This window comes from Dermacentor andersoni, chromosome 10, assembly GCF_023375885.2.
Source record: "Dermacentor andersoni chromosome 10, qqDerAnde1_hic_scaffold, whole genome shotgun sequence".
Lineage (NCBI taxonomy): Eukaryota > Metazoa > Arthropoda > Arachnida > Ixodida > Ixodidae > Dermacentor > Dermacentor andersoni.
The window spans coordinates 7,306,188-7,327,132 of NC_092823.1; the positions used below are offsets into that span (position 1 = coordinate 7,306,188).

At 47.4% G+C, this 20,945-nt stretch overlaps 1 protein-coding gene across 4 annotated transcripts in view; it reads left to right on the forward strand.

Moving 5' to 3' along the window:
- Positions 1-20,945, forward strand: part of LOC126519693 (uncharacterized protein CG1161) — a 43,262-nt gene that overhangs the window by 7,694 nt on the left and 14,623 nt on the right. For all 4 annotated transcript variants that reach the window (XR_008610106.2, XR_008610107.2, XM_055065342.2 and 1 more), the window contains exon 3: positions 6,047-6,299. Coding sequence is in view for 2 of the 4 variants with exons in the window: in XM_055065342.2 (XP_054921317.1) it covers positions 6,047-6,299 (253 nt within the window). In the remaining 2 variants the exon portion in view is untranslated. The remainder of the gene's footprint in view (positions 1-6,046; positions 6,300-20,945) is intronic.

Consider the following 20,945-nt stretch of genomic DNA (forward strand, 5'->3'; position numbering starts at 1 on the left):
TGCCATGGGCATGGTATAAGAAATGCCGTTGACATACTACAAAAGCTATGCCAAACAGACGCAAAAAGGAGACAGATGTGTGACACATTTTCTATCAGTCCGATATTCAGTACCCAGAAATGTCTTCAACATGATATTGCCGCGACAACTTCATCACATTCAAGTTGCGCACCCTTCGTATTGGACACTGTGCTATTGTTCAGCAACAATAGGCAGCGATCTTCATGGCACAGGTAGCCGGTTGGACCCAGCTCGCATGCGCCACGTGCACAAGGTATCACACGAGAAGAAAAAGGAAGACGGTTCGAGGCCCGTTTTAGAACACGACTGCCGGGGATTTTTTCACGACCGCAGTGACTCTTAGTTGTGGGCACATGTTCGCCCTTAATAAATGTTGTTTTGTTAATCTCTGTTCCTTAGCATCGTTACATTTCTGGTGGAGGTGCGGGTACGAGTCGAAGCCCCACGAACGAAAGTCAGCGTAGCCCCGACCACCAGCGAGTCCATCCCATGGAACTGACACCTGTGCACCAGCGGACCAGCCGCCGTCTTCAAGGTGACTGACCCGAATTCGGCCCTGTTCTCTTCACGCCAAGGGAAGCTCACACAACGAATGCCGCCACAATGACTAGCCAGGTAACACCGGCACAGCTGGTCGTAAGCCAACCTTGCAGGCCGCCAACATTCCATGGCGACTCGTTCAAAGACGTAGAAGACTGGTTGGAACTGTTCGAGAGTGGCGAGCTTTAATGAATGGAATGAGAGGCAGAAGCTCCGTAACATATATTTTGCTTTGGAGGACTTCGCAAAAACGTGGTATGAAAACCACGAAGCCTCTTTGTCCTCTTGGGAGCAATTTTGACAACTGCTAGCAACATACGCCAGCACGGATCGTAAAGAAAAGGCGGAAATTGCACTTCAAGCTAGGAACCCGCACACAAACAAGAATGTGGCGATGTACATCAAGGACATGTCCCGCCTGTTCAAGCATGTTGATCCAAACATGAGTGAAGATAAGAAGCTTCGCCATCTCATGTGTGGAGTAAAGCAAGAACTCTTCGCAGTTCTCGTCCGCAACCCACTGCGCATGGTCGCCGACTTCAGAAACGAAGCAACGACCATCAAAAAGACGCTGGAACAGTGGGCTCGGCAGCACAACCGTGAGGCAAGCTGTGCACCTGCCCATATCTTCTCTGGAGGCGTGCTGAACGACCTTGAAGCCCTGTGAGAGCTCATCCGGTCAGTGATCAGGGAAGAGCTCAACAAGCTGCAGACACCTCACACTCCAACTGCACTATCTATCGTCGATGTTGTCCGGGATGAACTGAGGCAGGTCATACGAGATCCAGAGCGTGAGCCACGGCCGATGCGGCACACCCCAACGTACGCCGACATACTCAGGCAACCCGCCGACAGTACACAGTGCACCTTGTCTGCTGGAACCACCGGCTGCCTATCCACCTCCAGCACATAGTGCACCTTGTTTTGTGGAACAAAGGCCCCGGAAAAGTGACATCTGGCATGACCACGAGCGCAGGCCTCTGTGTTTTCACTGCGGAGAAGCGGGTCACTTGTATAGGTTCTGCCCGTACCGTCAGGCTGGATTAAAGGGTTTTCCTTTAAGTGCACCATGCCCCCGAAACAGTGAAAGGCCAGCAGGGTAGAAGAATACTTGTCCACGCGCCAAAGCTCCATTACTGTTTGCCAACATCAACCCCGGTTGCCGTCGCCCATGCGCTACCGATCGCCTAGCCCACGCACGTCTCTAGTGTTGCCTAGGCGTCGTTCACGAAGCCCACACCAGAAAAACTGAAGCAAGCGACTTGTGGAGGTGAAGCCACTGATAACCAGAGTTACGAAGATCCTCCAACACGGTTCCAGTGCGATGACGAGATAATTCCAGTAAACAGGTGCAGGAACGAAATGATTACATCAAATTTGCGGTTTATAATAGACTGATGTGAACTTAATGCCTTAGTCGACACCGGCGCTGATTATTCGGTAATAAACTTCAAGGTGGCGAAGCGCCTGAAAAAGGTTGTGGCACAGTGGACTGTACCGCAGATACGCACGGCAGGCAGTCGTTTTATTACGCCCTTTGGCCGATGCACCGCAAGACTTACAATAAAAGGCTTCGCTTATGTTTATGTCTTTATTTTACTGCCAGAATGTTCTTGGGAACTTATATTGGGAATGGTTTTTCTACAAGCTAACGGCGCCATAATTAACCTACGTAGGTCCAGTGTTTCTTTCTCGACAAAACAAGCTATACCTGTGGAAGAATCGGAGGAGCAACGTCTTGCTGCACTGCACATCATTGATGATGATGTAACTGTGCCGCCACGCTGCAGTATAATGGCTCTTGTGCAGAATGAAACATTTTACAACCACGAAGGCATAGCGGATGGAAACATACAGCTCCTTTTCAACAAATATATTTGCGTGGCTTGGGGTCTTGTTGACTTAAGCAAGGGCCGCACAAATGTCGCACTTATCGCACTTACGAATTTCGGAAATGAATTCCAACACATCGCACAAGGAACAGCTATTGCCTATTTCCACGAGTTCTGTGTAGTGACTGAATGATGCAGCCTAACGACAATGTCAACTTCTCTGCCAGGAACCTGCAATGTGGACAGATCAATTACCGTCAACCCGAGGCTCCCGGAAGTCCAAAATGAACAGATATATGCTATGATAAAGGATTTTTCTGACTGCTTCTCCACTACATCGAAGGTACAGCACACATCTGTTGCAAAGCACAGAATCATAACAAAGGATGCCACAAGACCGGTATGCCAGCACCTGTATCACGTTTCAACAATGGAAAGGGAGATCATCAAGAGGCAAGTTGAGGAGATGCTTTCAGATGACCTTATTCAGCCTTCCAGCAGTCCATAGGCGTCTCCGATAGCACTCGTTAAGAAAAAAGATAACAGACATCGATTCTGCATATAAATTGAACAGCGTAACTAAGCGGGATGTATACCCTCTTTCGCATATCGATGATACATTAGATCGGCTCCGATGTGCAAAGTTTTTCTCCTCCCTGGATCTCAAGAGTGGATATTGGCAAATAGAGGTGGATGAGCAGGACCGTGAAAAGACGGCATTCGTAACCGCTGATGGCCTCTACGAATTTAAAGCGCTTCCATTAGGCCTCTGTTCCGCGTCTGCAACGTTCCAGCAAATGATGGACACTGTGCTCGCAGGATTGAAACGGCAGTCATGCTTAGTGTATTTGGATGATGTGGTCATATTTTCTGCAACATTTGACCAACATCTAGAGTGCCTGCGACTAGTATTAGAAGCTATTTGCGCAGCAGACTTGACATTTAAGCCAGAAAAATGTTAATTCGGCTTCAATGAACTTTGGTTTCTCGGACACATCATCAGTGCTGAAGGCGTTAGGCCAGATTCCGAAAAGACAGCAGCTGTTCCGATGTTCCCAACACCCACAGACAAAAAGTCAGTGCAACATTTTTTGTTTGGTTTATGAGCATACTACAGAAGATTTGTGGAAAACTTTTCAAAGTTTGCTGGGCCCCTTAAAATACTAACAAGAGTAGACGAACCTTTCATGTGGAAAAGCAAACAAGACGCCTTTGACGAGTTAAGGAAACGCCTGCAAGCTTCTCCAATCCTTGCCCATTTTGATGAGACAGGCGACACTGAAGTTCATACCGATGCGAGTAACTTCCACCTCAGTGCCTTACTAGTGCAGTGGAAGAACGGCCAAGAGGAAGTAATAACTCATGCCAGCCGTAAGCTCTCGAAAACAGAGGCAAACTACTCAGCAACCGAGAAGAGTGTCTTGCAGTCATTTGGGCAATATGTAAATTTCGACCCTACCTTTATGGTAGACCATTCAGAGCAGTCAGCGATCACCATTTACTTTGCTGGCTGGCGAATCTCAAGGATCCATCTGGACGACTAGCAAGATGGAGCCTTAGGCTTCAAGAGTATGATATTACTGTCGTATACCGATCCGGGAGGAAACACAGCGATGCCAACTGCTTGTCACACGCACCAGTCGGTACAACTGTGTCAGAAGAAGAGGATTTCCCGCTCCTTGGCATTGTTGACGCGTCACAAGTCGCTCAATAACGAGATGACCCGGAATTTCTTCCACTTATACAGTGCCTGGAGAGACTTGACGTTCAACTCCCACATATTTTCTCTAGAACACTATCCTCATTCTGTCTGCGAGGAAGTGTACTCTACAAGAGAAACTTCGAGAACAGCGAGACAAAGTTTTTACTTGTCGTACCTACAGCTATGCGAGAAAAAATTTTGCATGCATGTCATGATGAACCGACATCTGGACACATGGGTGTGAGCTGTACATTCGCCAGGATTCGGCTGAAATACTACTGGCCTAAGTTATTAGCTTCAGTGCAGCACTATGTCAAGACTTGTCGCGAGTGTCAAAGGCACAAGACTCCATCCGTAAAATTGGCAAGCCTCCTCCAGTCAATAGAGCCACGAAAAGCCCCATTCCAATAAGTCTGTATGGACCTCCTTGGACCCTTCCCAACATCATCCCTAGGCAAAAAGTGGATCGTTGTGGCCACTGACTATCTGATCCATTACGCAGAAACTGATTCCCTGTACAGTGTAACGGCTGTCAAAGTTGCAAAATTCTTTGTCAACAATATTGTGCTAACGCATGGCACTCCCACAGTTATTACCGATCGTGGAACAGCCTTTACTGCGGACCTAATGAAATGCTTGTTGCAAATGACACATACTGATCATAGGAGAACTATGGCATACCACCCTCAGACAAACGGTTTAACTGAACGCATCAACAGAACACTGGCTGACATGCTTTTGATGTATGTCGACGTTGAACATAGGCTGTGGACTGAAATTTTGCTGTATATGACCTTCGAGAAACAACACGAGTTGCCCCGTTTGAACTTGTATTCGGCCAAGCAGTAACGACAACTTTGGATACTATGTTGCCATTAGTTGAAGAAAACAATAAGTCATCTGACTTAGATGATTTCTTGCAAAGAGCCGAGGAGGCAGGACAGATGGCAAGGTACCGAATACGCCGCCAACAGCGCATAGACTCCAGCCGGTCCAACCAGCGATGTAGAGAAGCTCATTATCAGCCGGTGACAAGGTGTGGGTATGGACCCCAGTACGATGCCGTGGACTGTCTGAAAAGCTTCTCTGCCGATACTTCGGCCCTTACGAAATACTTCGTCGTATAAGCGACTTCATTTACGAAGTGGAATCCGCTGGACACGAGAGCCCAAGACGGCGCAACTCCATGGAAATTGTGCATGTTGTCTGCATGAAACCCTACCACGAGGGGGTCATGAAAAAAAAAGGAGCCCACAGGAACCTCTACTTCCTCTCACGCATCGGGCCGATGCGCTAAGGAGAGGGATAATGCCGTGACAACTTGGTCACATTCAAGTTGCGCGCCCTTTGTATTGGACACTGTGCTCGCCGTACCGTGGTGTTGTTTAGCAACAACAGGCGGCAATCTTTGTGGCATGAGTAGCCGGTGGGACCCGGCTCGCATGCGCCACGCGCACAAGGTGTCTCGCGAGAAGAAAGAGGAAGACGGTTCGAGGCCAGTTTTAGAATGTGACTGCCAGGGATTTCTTCACAACCGCAGTGACTTTTAGTTGTAGGCACAGGTTCACCCTTAATAAATATCGTTGTTTTGTTAACCTCTGTTCCTCAACATTGTTACAATATCATGATAGGAAGTTGGAGGATTGGAATGGTGTGCCATGCTGTAGAGAGTATATATACGTCTTGCACTGTGCCTTGATAAGTTCACTGGCACCCGTTTCTGTCTTTTCTTTTTTTGTGTCATTTCTTCAGAGATTAAAGCTCTGTTGTTAGTCCAATGACTTCATTTTTGTTTTTTTACTACTGAAAGGCTGAATGCTAGTATATGGTCAGCCAATGAGCCTTCCTTTTTGCCTCGAATGAGTTCTTTCTTTGTCATGTGTAATGCTGTTTCCCTTGCTTGCACCCTCCCTCTTTCAAGTGCTAACAGCGACTGATTGACCAATTGCAGCAACTGCGAAGGGGTGATCCTGCCCCAGGCAAATGACATCAAGGGCCGGGAGAGTGAGTTCTGTCCGCGCTGCAAGTGCCGCTACGAGCGCCGCAACACCACCACCATCCGGGTGCTGGTCATCCTCATAATCTGGGTCATCTCCCTGCTCTCGGTCTACATGCTGTTCCTCATGTGCCTTGACCCGCTGCTCAACCGGCGCAAGGCTGCTGCTTCCGCCTACCAGGAGCACGTTGACGAGGAGCTCAACCTGGTGGGTGCTACCGAACGGGAAACACGGCCAGGCTGTCTAGCTTTCAAACAACTATGCGACATTATCAAGGAGGCTTTGCAACACCATATTCTTCAAAACTCAGAACACACTGGAGTCATTGTGATGCATTGCAGTGAATATACCGTTAATGTGGCTCTGGTTAATTTGATTTTAAAATAATTCCATCCCAGCCAAAGGTTTCGGCCTGCACCCATGCGTATCTGTGGGCCCAATCTTTTGTTATTTCGATCCTAAATTTGGCCTTTGCCGGAAAAGTAAAACTTGACCAGTCAGCATGCACGTACGTGCCTGACCCTTATAGTGACTCCAAAGTGACCCCTTTAGTGGCAGCATTTCTCTCGGTGGAGCTTATGAGACAATGAATGTGTTGAACACGTCATTTCCCGTCAAAAACGCCTATTTTCAGGCTGCCCTAGGAATGTTTTCAAGCAATAACCATACCTCATAATGTCTGATTACAGTATTTACCCGATTCTAAGACGAACCTTATTTTTGTTCAGGAAAAGTAGGCCGAAAATTGCCTGCACTGTGCCAATCAACACAATACCAAACCGCCTTCACAATAGTTCTATGCTTTACTGCATAACAGGGATGTATTGCGGCGGAACTGGCTTAAAATAAACGGCTGCCTTTGTGCAACAATTATTTTTGCTAAAAAATTGGCTGCACCTTAAGCCTCTAAAGGGGGGACATGGGTTGTGGAGATTATTTCCTGCATTTATCTCCTGAGGAGCTGGTGCAAGTTTTCTGATGCTTTGCGCTTCTTGGCTGATGCTGCCATTCGACGTCAATCTTTCTTGGCCATGCAGGTGCGACTTTGCTGGCTTGGATTTAGACAGTTCTTTCAGTACGTCCTTTGAAGCTCTTGCATTGCCTGCATTGAACTTTAATACTGCCTCTGCCACAGCAGCCTCCACCATGAACAAAGAAGCATGCCAGTCTTTTGGCGCCAGGGCCCAGATCATTGAATGCAGGCTTTCATTGTTATTTTGCGTTTTACCACGCTGGCAATGTTACAGCAGTTTCTTGTCTGAAAGACATTCATATATGGAATGTAAAGCCTGACACACATGAGGAGGAAGCTTTCGAGGATGTTTTGGAACCGGCTCACCCTTGGCCACTGCAGCATTTTGCTTGCACCAGGAGTTTAGGCCTGATGGACAAAGAGTGTGATTAGTCACATCATCGTTTGATGTACCGTATTTACTCGAATCTAGGCTGACCCCCTAAAGTCCGAAGCCAAATAAGATTAGATATACAGTAAAAGCTTGTTAATGTGACTCACGGTAATTCGGAAATTTGGATAATTCGCACCACTCTATTGGTCCCGGCCAAAGTACATGTTAGTCTATGGGACCAAACCTTCGTTACCGTATTTACACGGTTGTAAGTCGACTCGAATGTAGGTCGACCCCCCCAAAATCACATGCCTCAAAAAAAAAAAAGGAGTGAGAGCGCATTTCACACAAGCAAAATTTATTGCCACGGTTGATGACTACTCATCGTCACTGGAGTCGTCCTCACTGGTGCTGCTGCCATCACAGCTGCTGCGGTCCCACAGCACATCGTCGTCAAGTGCGAGTCCACATTTGGCGAATGACCGCACCACATCGCGCGGTACCGCCGCCCACGCAGAGAGGACCCACCCGCACACAGTAGCCAAGGAGGCCCTCCTCACACGCCCGCTTGGGGTAAGGTTGGGGTTTCCTCTGGAAATCCAGTCGTTGTATTCGCGGCGCAGCAGGTCCTTAAAAGGCTTGTTGACCCCCACGTCGAGAGGCTGAAGCTGCCCCGTCAAGCCACCGGGGATTACAAGCATGTCGATGCGCTCCTTATGAAGCACCGCTTTCACCTTGTCGGTGAGGTGACCTCGGAAAGAGTCCAACACTAACAGGTTGGGGATGTCTCTCTTGAGGGATGCCCCCAGCCTCAGGAGCCACACCAGACGGTACCATTCCACTACCATATCATCCGTCATGAATCCCTTTGCATTCGCCCATACCACAAGGCTTTCGGGAAGCACTTCTTTAGGCATCGTCTTCCTCTTAAACACGATGTACGGGCGAAGCTTGGTGCCATCCACTAAGCATGACAACATGACCGTAAAACGCAGCTTTTCGTTGCCCGTTGTCAGTAGGTTTACATCGCGTGCTCCCTTAACGCTCACGCTTGTGTTACTGGTCATATCGAAGTATACCGGAGTCTGGTCGGCATTGCCAATCTGGCCGAGCAAATACCGTCGGGAGTCTCGCAGATTTAGGAAGTGTCTATGGAAGGCGAGTACCTTATCCTCGTATGTGGCCGGCAACTTCTGGCACACGCTGGTGCGTCTACGAAGAGAGAAGCCAGCCCTCTTCATAAATTTAGAGGCCCAGGCCCTGCTGGCTTTAAATTCAGTCCTCAGTATTCCTGCTTCCGAAGCGAAGACACGGGCTTGTTGAGTGATCATTTCGCACGTGACCAGCAGGGATCGATCGCGTAGATCCGTCACGTACGCCGCAAGCTTCGTTTCCAGCTCCGGAAAGCGTCTGGACTTAGGCCCGCGAAAACCACGGCGCTTGGAGTCACACGAAAAAATTCCCTCGCGCTGAAGCCACCACTGCCGCACCTCACGTTCACTCACTCCAAAATTGCGTCCTGCAGCGCAGTTGTTTGTTTCCTCGGCATGGAGGATAGCAGCCCGCTTGAATGCAGCTGTGAACGAGCGCCGACAGTTCTTTGGGGCACTCGTGACAGGCACGACGATTCGACACAACAGAAGCACTGGCGATCACGTGGCTGACGTGGCCGTCGAAAAAAACGTATCTCAAAGAGAAGCTCTTCCACCAACTACCAATACCCCCTAAACGCCGACTTTTTCATCAATGATCGATGCTCCCACAAGAGCCTTGCGCTCGCCGTGCGGGCAGTAAATGTTTCTTTAAAGAAGAAAAAAGAGCTTCTGTACAAGCTCGTGAAATAACCATACGCTGTGGGTTGAGCGTGAAACTTTATTCGCAAGAACACATTCGCTGCGAGATGACGACCATCCAATCACCCGGAAACGGCCACTGCCGCACTGCGGGATACCAAAACGAGCTACATGGGACTGACGAAAGCTGCCGCACGCCATTTCCTTTACCTCGTGAGTACGTTACTCACATTCAATGAGTGTTCTGTTGGTCTCTAATAATAAAATGAGTATTAGCGAATTCCTTTATTCAATTCACGGCGCTAACGTAGCCACGATCGCATCACATTGTTACGTAGCCATGATCGCATCACATTGTTCAATACATTTCCGAACTCGATGGCGGGAAGTTTGTCGTTCTAGGTACGGTGGCCAATGGGCACAGATTGGGAGCGCCAACTTTCAAAGTGGGCATCGCCTGTATTGGCATCGAAATGCATGCGATACGGTAAATTATTGCGCTATGCTTCTACCGTAACCATGGAAACGTAGGTACAAAGTTGCAACCACGCCGTAGCGTCCTTGATTTCTCGATTTTCTTGCCGTTACTAGCGGTTCACGGTTCGGTTTCGATTCTAAGTCAACCCCCCAACTTTGGATTGTCAAATTTGAAAAAATGGGTCGACCTACAATCGTGTAAATATGGTAATTCGTCAGAATTTGGCCCCGTACCACTTTATTCGGACAAATGCTGCCGTTACACGAAAGTGCGGTAAAGCAGCACTGGCACCACAGGAGGGAAACTGAAACCTGGGAGGCATCGCCATCGTCATCAATTAGTGGGGGCGATCGCAGCATCACCGAACGCCGGCGTCTCCTTTCTTCGCTCCACTGCGCCTCCGATGCCATTTCTTCTTGTGTTGTTGAGTCGGTGTCATCTCTACTTGCGGAGTTTTCTTTTTGTTGTTGTGACCGTGTTTTGCATGCCACCACCATCGTGCGCTACAGTGATGGCAACGCCAGCAAAGCTGCAGAAGTTCTAAGCCAAGAAATTGGCAACTAAGGTGAAAATTTTGCAGGCTTTGAAGAACGGCGAATTGCGACGGCATGTTATGACAAAGTACAACGTGAAGCAGAGCACGCTTGGAACATACATAAATATGAACAGATTCTTCAAGCCTTCGAAAGCGAGGAGTTTCATGCATCAAGAAAGCGGTTGCAAACTGCTGCTCATCCCCAGCTCGAAGAAGCTTTGCTCCAGGGGGTTACTGACTGTCGCAACGCGCATCTGCCTTTGAGCGGACCTCTCATCATGGCTCAGGTGAGAAGTACGCTGCAATGATGAACATTGACTCATTCAGAGCTTCAGAAGAGTGCGCGCTAAAAAGGCCACCGGTATTGTGAGGCCCGAGCATGCAGCAGTAGCCGACGAGGTGTCAGTTGAGTCCACGGATCACGACTCCCCGACCTTCAATGCTGTCCTTCCCACAGATGTGACCCTTCAGAACTACATCGTGATTGATGATTGCGTCGCCACGACTGGTCTCCTGACGAATGAAGAAATTATTAATGATGCCACGGGCGCCCGGGAAGACCATGATTCAGACGAAGAATGATGCGAGGAGGTGCAGCCACGACCTCATCGCACCTCACGAGAAGTCACGAAGGCGCTTTTGATATTGGAGGCCATTTGCCGGAGCACTTCCGACAGTTTGCGGGCTGTTGGCCACTTGGAAGAGTTAAGAAAAATTTTGATGTCAGCCGGAATCTGTGCGAAAAAGCAGACGACTATTGCAAAATACTTCGGTAAATAAAGGTATGCTTCTCCAATTTGATTTTAATGTTGTTTTTCCTGTTCATTAGTTAATTCGGATAATTCGTACATTTTTCTCGGTCCCATGAGATCCGAATTAATGAGCTTTTACTGTATATATATATTACCTAGAATGTAGGCCGAATAAAGAAAGCGAGGACAGCGTTCACAAAATGCAAACAGCATTTATTGAATCTGAATGTGCAGAGCTCACTCAACGTCGTCGTCGCTGCTCCACTGTCTCCCTTCGTGGTGACGGCCTTTCTTTGGTTTGCTAAATGCCATCCTCATTGTGGCACACGCAAAAAGCTGCTGTCATTGTTTCCTCCAACGACGCACTTTTTTCTTGTCGACGCCGAAGGCCCGCCCGGCTTCAAGGTTCGCCGATGCCTCTGCGGCTAGCACATTCACTTGAAAGTGGCACTCTTGTGGCATCTCCTGCTTGGTGCCATCGCGGTAACACCATGCCGCAAACGGATACGGCCAACACGACACAGGTTAAAATGGCGACCTCGCTTGTGTACGGTTGGCTACTGACACGGCTAGTAGCAGCTGCAATGCTGACTTTTCTAGATGGCGCTAGCTATGCACCATATTTAGCAGTTTCAATGAAATACTGGCGCGTTTTTTAAAATCCTCGAATCTAAGCCGACCCTAGAGTTTGGAATATGATTATTTGAAAAAAATTATTGGCCTAGATTCGAATAAATACGGCAATGTGATGATATGTGGCCATCACTGCATTTTGAGTGGTATCTACATCTCCTTTGTGGGTATTCAGAGGCCATCCATAGTATGAGGTTAACTTGGAGATCAACTCTGCTGTCAAGCGGCCCTTTCCACCAAGACTTTCATGTCCAGGGCCTCTGTGTTTTGCCACCAAGTTGTGAAAAGCCGTCCTCATGCGCTTTTGCATGTGATTCATGCAGTCCTCTTCTTCAATTGGGATATACCCATCCACTTTATCATCTTTTAAAGCGAGATAACTGCAGCTGTCCCCCGTCACAAAGTACCGCTGTATACCGCCGATTGTGCCGCTCCGATGATCGCCTGAAAAGGATGAGGGCAGCTTCCACCTCCATCTCCCCAGCTTCCTTATTAGTGTTTTTCTGACACTTGTGGCCATTCTTCCAGGCTCCATAGGAAGGGTCACTCTCCTTAGGCCCTGAACACCCAGCACAGAAATTGCTCAATACAACAAAGTTGAGCACAAGTCCGCTGAACAACTCGATCATGGTGCCAACGCCGATATGGGATGTATTACCGGCAATTTTCCACCGGATTAAAAAAAAAAAAAAAAAAAAAATCCGCGTGTTGATAAAATTGCCAGAACAGGCCTGGAGTGTGGCCTGATCCCGGTGACCAGAACCGGTAACGCACTCCCTCACCAGAGCAGGATTGGCCACCCTGGTGCAGTACTCGGCCACAACCTCCTATATGAACACAACAATCAAACCCCGGCCCTCAGTCCCCAGCAGCTGCGAAGCAACTGACCACGGCGGCGGTCAGACCTGCGACGCTGCAGAGGGTGCTAAGAATCACTGGCTCCGGACAGGCCGCCATTGGAATATGAACCTGGCAACGTTTAACGCTAGAACGTTATCTAGTGAGGCGAGTCTAGCAGTGCTATTGGATGAATTAGAGGGCAGTAAATGGGATATAATAGGGCTCAGTGAAGTTAGGAGGCCACAAGAGGCATATACAGTGCTAAAAAGCGGGCACGTCCTGTGCTACCGGGGCTTAGCGGAGAGACGAGAACTGGGAGTCGGATTCCTGATTAATAAGAACATAGCTGGTAACATACAGGAATTCTATAGCATTAACGAGAGGGTGGCAGGTCTTGTTGTGAAACTTAATAAGAGGTACAAAATGAAGGTTGTACAGGTCTACGCCCCTACATCCAGTCATAATGACCAGGAAGTCGAAAGCTTCTATGAAGACGTGGAATCGGCGATCGGTAGAGTGAAAACTAAATACACTATACTAATGGGCGACTTTAATGCCAAGGTAGGCAAGAAGCAGGCTGGAGACAAGGCAGTGGGGGAATATGGCATAGGCACTAGGAATAGCAGGGGGGAGTTATTAGTAGAGTTTGCGGAACAGAATAATATGAGGATAATGAATACTTTCTTCCGCAAGCGGGATAACCGAAAGTGGACGTGGAGGAGCCCGAACGGCGAGACTAGAAATGAAATCGACCTTATACTCTGCGCGAGCCCTGGCATCATACAAGATGTGGACGTGCTCGGCAAGGTGCGCTGCAGTGACCACAGGATGGTAAGAACTCGAATTAGCCTAGACCATAGGAGGGAACGGAAGAAACTGGTACATAAGAAGCCGATCAATGAGTTAGTGGTAAGAGGGCAAATAGAGGAATTCCAGATCAAACTACAGAACAGGTATTCGGCTTTAACTCAGGAAGAGGACCTTAGTGTTGAAGCAATGAACGACAATCTTGTGGGCATCATTAAGAAGTGTGCAATGGAAGTCGGTGGTAACTCGGTTAGGCAGGATACCAGTAAACTATCGCAGGAGACGAAAGATCTGATCAAGAAACGCCAATGTATGAAAGCCTCTAACCCTACAGCTAGAATAGAACTGGCAGAACTTTCGAAGTTAATCAACAAGCGTAAGACAGCTGACATAAGGAAGTATAATATGGATAGAATTGAACATGCTCTCAGGAACGGCGGAAGCCCAAAAACAGTGAAGAAGAAACTAGGAATTGGCAAGAATCAGATGTATGCGTTAAGAGACAAAGCCGGCAATATCATTACTAATATGGATGAGATAGTTCAAGTGGCTGAGGAGTTTTATAGAGATTTATATAGCGCCAGTGGCACCCACGACGATAATGGAAGAGAAAGTAGTCTAGAGGAATTCGAAGTCCCAAAGGTAACGCCGGAAGAAGTAAAGAAAGCCTTGGGAGATATGCAAAGGGGGAAGGCAGCTGGGGAGGATCAGGTAACAGCAGATTTGTTGAAGGATGGTGGGCAGATTGTTCTAGAGAAACTGGCCACCCTGTATACGCAATGCCTCATGACGTCGAACGTACCGGAATCTTGGAAGAATGCTAACATAATCCTAATCCATAAGAAAGGGGACGCCAAAGACTTGAAAAATCAATGCTTACATGTTTTTGTCTATTTAATAACTGAAGAAAATATCACACGAACTTTAGAACTATAGCAGTTCGAAACCAGCTAAACAGTACATGCCGCTCATACGAAAAATGTAGAGCCTATAAAATGAACAAGTTGAGGACAAATATGTTAATGAATGCCTCATGACGTCGAGCGTACCGGAATCTTGGAAGAACGCTAACATAATCCTAATCCATAAGAAAGGGGACGCCAAAGATTTGAAAAATTATAGACCGATCAGCTTACTGTCCGTTGCCTACAAAATATTTACTAAGGTAATCGCAAATAGAATCAGGAACACCTTAGACTTCTGTCAAGCAAAGGACCAGGCAGGATTCCGTAAAGGCTACTCAACAATAGATCATATTCACACTATCAATCAGGTTATAGAGAAATGTGCGGAATATAACCAACCCCTATATATAGCTTTCATTGATTACGAGAAAGCGTTTGATTCTGTCGAAACCTCAGCAGTCATGGAGGCATTACGGAATCAGGGTGTAGACGAGCCATATGTAAAAATACTGAATGATATCTATAGCGGCTCCACAGCCACCGTAGTCCTCCATAAAGAAAGCAACAAAATCCCAATAAAGAAAGGCGTCAGGCAGGGAGATACGATCTCTCCGATGCTATTCACAGCGTGTTTACAGGAGGTATTCAGAGACCTGGATTGGGAAGAATTGGGGATAAAAATTAATGGAGAATACCTTAGTAACTTGCGATTCGCTGATGATATTGCCTTGCTTAGTAACTCAGGGGACCAATTGCAATGCATGCTCACTGACCTGGAGAGGCAAAGCAGAAGAGTGGGTCTCAAAATTAATCTGCAGAAAACTAAAGTAATGTTTAACAGTCTCGGAAGAGAACAGCAATTTACAATAGGCAGCGAGGCACTGGAAGTCGTAAGGGAATACATCTACTTAGGGCAGGTAGTGACGGCGGATCCGGATCATGAGACTGAAATAACCAGAAGAATAAGAATGGGTTGGGGTGCGTTTGGCAGGCATTCTCAAATCATCAACAGTAGGTTGCCACTATCCCTCAAAAGGAAAGTGTACAACAGCTGTGTGTTACCAGTACTCACATATGGGGCAGAAACCTGGAGGCTTACGAAAAGGGTTCTGCTGAAATTGAGGACGACGCAACGAGCTATGGAAAGAAGAATGATGGGTGTAACGCTAAGGGATAAGAAAAGAGCAGAGTGGGTGAGGCAACAAACGCGGGTAAACGACATCTTAGTTGAAATCAAGAAAAAGAAATGGGCATGGGCCGGACATGTAATGAGGAGGGAAGATAACCGATGGTCACTAAGAGCTACGGACTGGATTCCAAGGGAAGGGAAGCGTAGCAGGGGGCGGCAGAAAGTTAGGTGGGCTGATGAGATTAAGAAGTTTGCAGGGACAGCATGGCCGCAATTAGTACATGACCGGGGTTGTTGGAGAAGTATGGGAGAGGCCTTTGCCCAGCAGTGGGCGTAACCAGGCTGATGATGATGATGATGACCGCAGGTCATCCATGACCCCTCATACGACATGTTCCCGGTATGACCTACATTCAGTTCGGCATAAAGTTCGCGAACCGACCACGCGCAGTCGCTCGTCAGATTACGTGCCACGTGATCGGCCGCTGGCGTCAACTTCGTCTTCACGTAGCTCTACCACGTTTTTGTGTATCGAGCCCAGATGGCTGATGCCCTATAGCGAGAAGATGTCATTGAACGCGGTCTGTCGGTTCCCCGTTGCCTGCATGGCATGCGTAGCCAAAATGTTCACAGCAAAGGGTTTAATTCGTTCAGCACTGTGAACGCACGGTGAGCTCCACACTGATGCAATCTCTCCCCAGTTTTCGCACATAAAACTCAATCTCACAGCGAGTACATATTCCTGCTCATCTCGGACTATTTCTAAGGCACCATTGCAGACATTGCAGTTCGCAAATGTTAATAAAGTGTTCACGGCACTCAAATCCACCATCGTAAGCGTAGTCCCATCAGGCGGGCGAAGTGCATTGTTGGTACTGTCACCCACGAACTCGCGTTTCCTCTTCGTCGCTGGAGTGGAAGACAACTCCGATAGCTTTGCTTTGGCTTTCGCTTCCTCCTCCTCTTCCAGCTTGGAGTGTTGCTGGTAGATCGTATCTTGCCGTACACGAGCGCTGGTCGAAGGGTCTGCGGCAGACGGACTTGTCACAGTATCCACAGCAGCCGATGCGGTCGTTAGCCCTGCTGTTGCTGCATTGACGATTTCGGCATCGGTTGCTGAGATTGTGGCATCCTGGGCGTTTTGCGGTATCGAGCAGCATTTTTTGAAGTTTTCGATGAGCATCCATCACACTTCTTTCACACCAAACTTGTGCCACGTCAGAAATTTGCGCTTCGTTTCAGACATCACGTTCTGCTTCCTCGCTGCCACTGGGGCAAGATGGCGTGCTTCAATGCGCGGATCCAAGCGCGGAGCAGATGATGGCCATGCAGTTCCGCCAATCGGGAGGCAAGCTCGTCACGTGCACTGAGTGACGAATAGGAGGGCGTTCTAGTACCTTCTTTTGCCGCACATTTTCCAAGTGGCCAATGGCTGAATGGGGCCTGTTCTGGCGGGAATTCGAAGGCAAAAGTCGGCTTTTTCAAATAAGACCAAGATGTCCATGCTAGCACACGTGGAAGAGCAGGCGTGCGTTTCGGAAAATGTGCCATTTCAGTGCAAGTTTCGCCTGAAATTCAGCTAGTACATGTCGTATACGGCATCACTGTGGCTAAAATACGGATGTTATCAGTATGAAATTAACAATGTAGATGCAATAATAGCCGTATATTCCAAAAATGCAATAAAAAATAGTTTTTTCGAGATTTTTTGGCGTCACTACCCATGTGTTGCGTTATTTTGCTGGTTTAGCAGGCAAGGTTTATGACCACACATTTTATTGCTAGTCAAAGCAAAATGTGTCTGTGCAAATCAGTAACCACGAAGCATTGCTAACAGTACAACACTTATCTTTTGCTTGCTTCTGATAGAAAAGAATGTCATTGGGCATAAATGATAACGTAAGTATGAACGTAAGTCATTTAAAGCTTTGCAAATAGCCTGCATTTGTTGGATTGTGTTGGAGATGTTTTTAGTTTTTGTTATGGCCCTTAGGCTTTATAGAGAGAAAGGGGTAAAGAGAAGTCATTAAATATCTTTATGCAACATTGTATAAAATAAAGGATGATGGTTGATAAGACTTGAAAGCCTTTTGTTCCATGTTGCCAAACTTCAAGCAGTGATTGATACTGGTAAATACATATTTTGGGGCAAGGAGTAGCGATTGTTATATTTTCTCCTTATTATACAGTTGAACCTGGTTATAACAGAGTCATATCTTACACGAAAATACCTCTGTTATATCTGATATTCGTAATAAGTGTATATTTGCTACACACTGTAGTTGGTGAGAAACCTATGCATTTACTTCATATTATCCAGTGATTCGCTTTATCTGTGTTCATTAATCAAGGTATGACTGTGTATGATATGATGAAGGCATAAACAGCTGACACTCTAGATGCATTCTCTACAACAAATCACATCCATGTCATAAATCAGGTAATTGAGAAATCTGCAAAGTACAATCAGCCTCTCTATATGGCTTTCATAGATTACGAGAAGGCATGTCATTCAGTAGAGATACCTGCTGTCATAAAGGCATAACGTAATCAAGGAGCACAGCAGGCTTCGGTAAATACCTTGGAAAACATCTACAGAGGTTCTACGGCTACTTTAATTCTCCACAAGAAAAGTAGAAAGATACCTATAAAGAAAGAGGTCAGGCAAAGAGAAACAATCTCTCCAGTGCTATTCACTACATGCTTGGAAGAATTATTCAGGCTATTAAACTGGAAAGGCTTAGGAGTAAGCATCAACGGTGAATATCTCAGCAACTTTCGGTTTGCAGATGATATTGTCCTGTTCACGAACACTGTAGAGAAGTTACAACAAATGATTGAGGACCTTAAGAGAGAGATTATAAGAGTGGGGTTGACGATTAATATGCAGAAAACACATAATGATCAATAGCCGGGCAAGGGAACAAGAGTTCAGGATTGCCAGTCAGCCTCTAGAGTCTGTGAAGGAATACATTTACCTAGGTCAACTACTTACAGGGGACCCTGACAATGAGAAGGAAATTTACAGAAGAATAGAAATGGGTTGGAGCACATTCGGCAGACATTGTCAGATCCTGACTGGAAGCTTACCATTATCATTAAAAAGAAAAGTATACAATCAATGCATTCTACCAATGTTGACATATGGGGCAGAAACTTGGAGACTGACAAAGAAGCTTGAAAACAAGTTAAGGACCGCACAAAGAGTGATGGAATGAAGAATGTTAGGCGTAATATTAAGAGACAGAGAGAGAGCATTGTGGTTAAGAGAGCAAACAGGGATAGCCAATATTCTAATTGACATTAAGAGAAAGAAATGGAGCTGGGCAGGCCATGTAATGCATAGCTTAGATAACCGGTGGGCCATTAGGGTTACAGAATTGGTGCCAAGAGAAGGAAAGCGCAGTGGAGGATGGCAGAAAACTTGGTGGGGGGATGAAATTAAGAAATTGGCAGGTGCTGGTTGGAATCGGTTGGCACAGGACGGGTAATTGGAGATCGCAGGGAGAAGCCTTCGTTTTGCAGTGGACGTAAAATAGACTGATGATGGTGTGGTGACTCTAGATCGATGCTCATAAAAATACGCTTTTTTTTTTTACTCGTAACGCTAAACCAGCGAGTATGATCATATGTATTACAGTCAAACCCGGCTATATCGAACTCGCAAAAAAACGCCTATCAGTTCGATATAGAGCATAATTCAATATAAGCCTGCTAAATAATTGGATGTTGTAAAAGCACATCCCATTTATAAGATCACTTTATTGACGAAACTAGCTTAGTTTCGCATAAATTAGTCCTGCATTTTCTTCTGCTTGGGCAATTTCATTGCCTGCGACGCACGCACTTCCCCACGTTGTCTAAGGAGTTCGAGCAGCTGAGGCCGCAACCTTCCGCATTCGCGCAGAAGCACCGGACTAATGCGAGTGCACCAATCACTTCGGAGGATGTGGGCAAAGGACCGTAGTTGCTTTCCTCAACGTGCCTACTTTCATTTGTGCTCGGTACGATGTCGGCGATGTCTTCGTTTCGGGATCTACCGTCGTCGCAACACCATCATCTGCACTCACAAACTCGTCCACCGTTGATTCGAATGTCGCATTCATCGCATTCATCAGAATTTACAGTCATCACCGAGCACACGGAAACCGGCACGTATGAAGAACGCCTCGTACACGGCCGTGCGTTCGTGTCGGGCGCCATGGGCACCGGGTTGCGAGTCTGGCCACTTTAGCCCTAATCGTGCTGAGAGTGCTCCTCGGAATCTTGCACGCTGTGGGGATATCGCGTTCGACGCGATTTATGATTTTGATCTTCACGACGAAAGGCGAATTCTGCCGCTTCATCACGGCAACACTGCGGGAGAAGGCCCACAAGGCGCAAACACGATAAACCAGAGAAGCAGCCAGATAACTCGCACTTTCGCCATCTTGCACGAAGAGCGCACAAGAGCCTCTGATTGGCTGTCTGAGCAAGCGCTGTAGGCGGGCCAGGATCATTTTTTGCTGGGGAGTGTCGATAGATAGTGATCTAAAGAAAGGAAGGATGCTTGATTCTGAAACCCGTGAGGGCGCACGGCGAAGCGTCGTCAGGGGAGAGGGAGTGGGAAGTGAAAGATGATAGAGAAAGAGGGAGGATAATCGACTTCACTAAGCGCGACAGGGGGAGTGTCGACAGCTCGCCCGAACAGCCCGAGGCAGCGCGGTCACGGTAGGGAGAGCGGTTGGATGGAGCCATGCTGCCGGGTTTCACCGCTACCACGAGGGAAAGCCAACTTCTGGGGGCACTTTTCCGCCGCTTGACGTTCGATATATCGGGAGTCACTGCAATATTTGTTCGATGTAAGCGTAATTTTTGCTATATATACTCATTGTAACTATACCGTGACCAGAAATTGTTCGATATATAGAATAATTCGATGTAAACGGGTTCGATATAGTCGGGTTCGACTGTAAAACCGATGGGGGCGAAATGCGAAAACACCCGTGTACTTAGATTTAGGTGCACATTAAAGAACCTCAGGTGCTCGAAATTTCCGGAGCACTCCACTACGGCGTGCCTCGTAATCAGACAGTGGTTTTGGCACGTAAAACCCCCTAATTTATATTACAGTCGCCGACCATTTATTCGGACCTCACGGGGACTGCGAAAATGTCCGAATAAACAGGTGTCCGAAAAAGCAGATTAAGAAAAAGAAAATGAAATCTTTTATTTCCACGCACTTATTCGTGCTCGGCAGTAGGCTTGAAGAAATCGTTAATGCGCCGTTGCGCGCTGTTCCGTTTATGCGCAATCAGATAAGCCTGAATCTCGGAGAGGGTCGTACGGCCACTACAGGTGGCTGAAACAACAGTCACTGCTTGTACATGCGCCGGCAGCATAGCACATGGTGCATCATCTTCCGACTCAAGAGTCATCGTCCGGCAGTGCAGCAGAAACCTGACGAATGATCTCGCCATCGTCGAGTTCTGCGCATGTCAGTGCAGCAGTGTCAGCACCTGTGAAACTGTCAAATGAGACAGTGTCCGGAATCGCAATGCAACCACTATGCAGGTCTCGGCAGAACATTTTCCGCGTCAGTAGGGAGCACATAGGAAAGCTACAAATCTTAGGCCTCCTGGCACCCGCTTGCCGG